Source organism: Sceloporus occidentalis, unplaced genomic scaffold, assembly GCF_023333645.1.
Source record: "Sceloporus occidentalis isolate IW3139 unplaced genomic scaffold, rSceOcc1.0.p SCAF_107, whole genome shotgun sequence".
Taxonomy (NCBI): domain Eukaryota; kingdom Metazoa; phylum Chordata; class Lepidosauria; order Squamata; family Phrynosomatidae; genus Sceloporus; species Sceloporus occidentalis.
In genome coordinates, this window is record NW_028317087.1 from 1377999 (window position 1) to 1383675 (window position 5677).

The 5677-nt window shown below is 39.5% G+C and overlaps 1 protein-coding gene across 1 annotated transcript; it reads right to left on the reverse strand.

The window, feature by feature from the left end:
• Positions 1-463: 463 nt before the first annotated feature.
• LOC149283247 (zygote arrest protein 1.L-like) lies at positions 464-2702 on the reverse strand. Its single transcript, XM_089497816.1, has 4 exons — positions 2058-2702; positions 1367-1459; positions 976-1050; positions 464-607 (listed from the first exon to the last, which is right to left on the reverse strand). The coding sequence occupies exons 1-4, from the start codon at positions 2679-2681 to the stop codon at positions 464-466; spliced, it is 936 nt and encodes a 311-aa protein (XP_089353942.1). The 5' UTR covers positions 2682-2702.
• Between the last annotated feature and the right edge of the window lie 2975 nt (positions 2703-5677).

Here is a 5677-nt window from a genome sequence, read left to right on the forward strand (position 1 = left end):
ATTGCACTTTACAAGCCACAAGAACAAAAATATGCATTTTTGTATTTGTTTATTTAAGTTTCGAGAACAGAGGCGCATGTCCACTGATTTCATGTTTTATTACAGCCATGGTCACTAGCCCTCAGTAAGGCCGAGCGACACTTCTGAGAATACCAGATTATTTCTGCTCATGAACATTTTTACTGTTAACACTCAACACGCATGTACCGCACGCAGAGAGCCTCCATCACTATAGATTAGTAGCCATAGGAAGCACCGGTACCAGCAGCCGCCATCTGCCAGCTCCCTGGAGCCCCATCTAGGCATGATGCAGAGATTGTATGCAATGTACTATATAATGTGCTGTGGTAAGGTTTTATTACGACTGGAATTCCTGCCAATTCATCTGCTCTCAAAAATCCGAACAAAAAATGCATTTCTGCCAAATTAAACTGCATCAGGTCAGGAGTCTAAGTTTTACAAGTTATATGATATACTTGAAGCTGAAGGTGCTGTCGCAGGAAAGCCTTTTGCCTTTGCATCTCCCACACAAGTCTTGGCGATGAGGTCTCTTTGGATCTACGTGGCGAAGTTTAACGGGACAAATACATCTGGTCTGCTTGCAACTCTGGTGTGGAAGAGAGGAAAAAAAAATATACAAGATATTATCTCCTGTGAATAGTTAGCTGCCACATTAGAGCTGCGGGTTTATTACGTTGGTACATTAGAGTAAGAAAAGCAGAGCGTGATACATAATATACATAGCATTTTTAGCAATAAAATTATGCTGAAAGAGGGCTTATGTGAAAGCAATTATGGGGCAAATTTTAACAAAAGAATAGTAGGATCAGCATAAACGGTAATTAAGATTGTTTTGCACATACACCCCCCCACACACACTGCATAACCCCAACATTTATAACATACCCTACTCTTCAGTGTTAGAAATGCGATACTAAACAGACATTGCAAACCCGAGCAGTAAAAAACGCTTACTTGACACATTATATCCTCCACTCTGTAAGGATTGAAGGATTTTTGGCAGTTCCTGCAAAATTGTTTGAAGTACACCTAGAAAGAAAACGGTATTTATGGTTCTTAGGGCTACCTTTATTTCAAAAGACTACATGTTGGAAGCGAGAGGTCATAACCAAGAGGGTCAGAGGCTTGGCTGCAATGTAATATATTCTTTGCTGCTTCTGCTGGAAGGCTGTTCTATTGATCCACTGGTTAGGGCGAATACAGTGATGGAATGTAACATGCACAAGGTGATTCTCAATTTAAGGCTAGACCAAGGACAAAACTTTCTAGTTTAGCAGATAAGGAACCTTCAGGCCCTCTAGCTTGCTCAAAGTTTATACATAAAGCACAAGGTAATTCTGCCCACCTTGTTCGTGTCTTGCACACACCATACGTAAGCACTTTCCCAGCGAATGTTGCAGTCTTTACAGTGGTAGTATCCATATTTCTGTTCTAGGAACTGTAACGAGAGAAGTCCTGAAATGCATCAACGTTAATGGTACAAACACAGGCGACCAGGAGTAATTACATTTAGAGTTGAATATATTGAGCAACCTGGATATCTGCCTTCTCCATTCAATATAAAGGACCAAGACTTCAAGGGCTGAGCTGACCATATATAATGCGTTATTCTGGTGCCAAGGCGACAAGATTTTGGGGAACACTAAGTGATTTAACTACACATTATTCCGGGCCACTCAAGCTCTAACTGCAGCAGAAGCTCACTGCAAGTATGGGGATAATGAGCCGATCATAGTTCTGCAAAGTCTCCAAAAAACTCACCCTTTAGTGAATAGACCCCACAATCTTTCCCCAGGTAGAAGACATACCTCAGCACCATCTAAAGTTGCAAACTGTAGAGCCAATTTTTTTTTTTTGCTGCCTTCAGAATAATCAGTACAAGCCTCTTGCTCCACAAGGGAGAGGAGTCAAGTTGTTCAGGAGCCAGACACCATGAGATGTGTGCCATTACAGAGCCCACCTTAGTGCTTGTTAAAGCATCATACACCAAGGACTCTGACCTTGAATATGGTAGCCCCAGGATAGATGCCACCCACCTGAAATCTCACTCTTGTTTGGCCAGAGGAGGTCCCTTGGTCACTGTCCAACGTCCCCTCTTTGGTCATCTCTGTCGCCTCATTTTCTTTAATTTCCTGTTGGAGAGGGCTCTGTTCCTTGGGTTCATCAGGCTTTAAGGGCTCCTCACTGGTTTTCTCTTCAGCTGCTTCTTCTACCTCCTCTTCTTCCTCCTCCTGGAAAGTAGCCATTCTCCCTGTAGCTACGGGTGAATATACAGCTATGGTCCTGGGGAAGCGTACAGCCTTGGTGGGTGAGGCAGGGCTACCTTGTTCTTGGGGAGCTTGTTGTGCTCTCCTAATAACCCCAGGCCTCCTTCTCAGCAGGGTCCTGGGCCCTAAGGAGCACTGAACAGATGCATCTTGCCTGGGATTCACCTGGATTCCAACTTCTCTCGTGTTTGCTTTCCTCAAACGTGGAGTGAGGTTGGGGTTCACTTGAGATAAGATGGCCTTCAGCTGAGCTCTTTGGTAGTTGTCAAAATACTCCCCAGTGTCTCCATAATTAGACAAATAGTTTTTCTGCCTCCAGCCACCCCCTTTATTTTTAGGGTTCATATACCTATAGGAATAGGGGTTATAGGCAGAATACATGTAGTTTTCCATTGCTTCCTCTGTGAAGCTAGCCATAATGTTTGGCCACTGGTGTTCTACAAGTACCTGCTTAAATAGTAGGTGGTCTGATTAGCTAACAAGCTGTGAAGAGTTAAACCTGCAATTCAATGTATTCATTGAAAATAAAGCAAGTGGCTAAAGGGAGATTTAGCAAATACATACTCAGATAAAATGTTATTGTTTTTTTATTTTTTTTATTTTCTGTAACATAAGAACAACCATCCATTGCAGCGTAGACTGCATATATTCCTCTTTAATTGGCTATTTAAATTTTAGACAGCAGCTCCTCCTGACAATTAAATAGTTAAATATGAGATATAGATAGATAGATAGATAGATAGATAGATAGATAGATATAGGGTATATATATATATATATATATATATATTAATGACTTCAACAAAATTTAAAATCAATAACATTTTATTACATTGATTAGATAAAGTATATAAAGGTTGCCATTGTTATCTATGTGTCTTAATAGTACTTGGCAGTAATAATAATATTATACCTAGATAAAGAAAAATGCAATATCAGTGACTGGCTATGATGTCATATGATGCACTTTACCAAAGGATACTAAGAGTTTTGGACTTTCTACAAGATTAAGTAATCTCATGAGCTATGGTCTATGAGATGCCCCCCTTCAGGTCTGATCAATAAAGCTGAAAAGGCTCCAATTGAGCATACAATAAACACTAAGCAAACTGAGACACCCTTCATTTAGGGTTTTACACGGTGACTTCATGTCTTAAAGGAGAAGTCCATTTTCCTGTGAGCATACATACACTGCTGTATAGAATAATGCAGTTCAGAGGTGAAGAAAGTGTGTCTATATTTCATTTTTTTAATCTACCATCATTGTAGGCGGTGATATTTTGGGTGACTTTTCCTGCATAAACATCGCATTATATTAAGAGGAGAATTGCTTTGATGCACAAAACTGATTGTTTTACACATAGTAATAAAATGTTGGTGGGTGTTCCTCTTCTAGTTTTTACCCTGAGATGCCACCATTTCTCCAGCATGAACCTCAGCTTTGGCTCGGTTATGCATTGAATCATATGTGCCTTTACTAATACACTGGAAGAGTCTGAGCATCATTGTGTTTCCTTCACCACAGGTAGGATGCTATTTAACCCCTTTGTGACAAAGGCTGATTTTACTTTTTGTACCCTTCGTGACAATGGCCTTTTTAACATTTCTGCGCTGCTTGTGTTTAGCTGTAATTTTCTTCTTTCCCGTTTACTGAACCCACACACATTAGATATTGTTTTTTTCAGGACAAGAAGGGCTTTCTTTAGATGACATTGTTTTGATTGTATCATATTATTTACTATTAAAAAAGTATAAAATATGGTAAAACATTTAGAAAAAAATGACTGTTTCTAACTTTTAGTTGAAAAATCTTTTACTCATCTATAAAAGGTAATGAAAAAACCTGCTAAATAGATTCTACTATTTGTCCTGAGTTTAGAAATACCCAATGTTTTAATGTTTTTTTGCTTTTTTCTGCACGTTATGGAGCAATAAGTACAGGTAGCGTTTTGCTATTTCAAAGCCATTTTTTCCAAATCTGGTAATTCTTCCCCCCATGTGCCATTTCGGGTATCTTTGAAGCCGGCCAATGCAATTTACCCCATCAAGTCATATATTTTTGAAAACTAGACAGCCCAGGGTATTCCAAATGCTAGTATTTTAACCCTTTCCAAGCACTAATTCTACCATCAGCCTTTGTCAAACTTTATGGTAGTAATTTTTTTTGCATTTGTTTTTTCACACACATTTTACTTTAGGTATGAATAAACAAGTTCTGGTATATGTCACTATCATAAAACACCCCAATATGTGTTTAGCAACATCTCCTGAGTACAGTGACACCTCACATGAATGATTTTGCCTTGCTGTTTGGGGGCAAAAGGGCCACATTTGGGGCATGCACATTTTTCAATGTTGAACTTTGGCATTTGGGGATCCACTGCCCATGCCCTATTTGGTACATCTTTGAGCCGGGCCATTTCAGAATGCCCAATAAAGCCATATATTTTTGAAAACTAGACACCCCAGGGTATTTCAAATGCTAGTATTTTAACTCTTTCCATGCACCATATCTACCACCAGTCTTTGTCAAACTTTGTGGTAGTCATTTTTTTGCATTTGTTTTTTCACACACATTTTACTTCAGGTATGAATTAAAAAGTTCTCATATATGTCACTATCACAAAACACCCCAATATGTGTTCAGCAACATCTCCTGAGCGCAGTGATACCCCACATGAATGATTTTGCCTGGCTGTTTGGGGCAAAAGGGCCACATTTGGGGCATGCACATTTTTCAATGTTGAACTTTGGCATTTGGGGATCCACATGCCCATGCCCATTAAAATGCAGAGTCTTCTTACATAGGTTGAGTCTACAGTCTATAGACTATAGTTGAGTCTATAGACTATAGTTGAGTCTATAGACTATAGTTGAGTCTATAGGTTGAGGTCTTTTAGACATGGAGCATGTTGACTTCATCCTTTTTCCTGGTTAGAGTCTTTGTATCTGTGATACACCTGGGAGCACGGGCTTTACAAAAATAAGGGAGGAGTCGGGCAACTACAGGCCAGTAAGTCTTACATCTGTAGTGGTGAAATTAATGGAAACAATGTTAAAGGAAAGGATTGTTGAACATCTGAAGTCACATGGGTTTCAAGATAAAAAACAACATGGGTTTTCCTCAGGAAGATCTTGCCAAACAAATCTTATTGATTTTTTTGATTGGGCGACTAAAGTAATTGATCAAGGTGGTGCAGTAGACATTGCGTATCTGGATTTCAGTAAGGCCTTTGACTCTGTCCCACATAGAAGACTTATAAATAAACTGCAATCTCTGGGTTTAGATCCCAATGTTGTTGAATGGATTAAGGAGTGGCTGAGTGACAGACAACAGAGGGTTGTAGTGAATGGCGTATATTCAGAACAAGGTCTTGTTACCAGTGGGA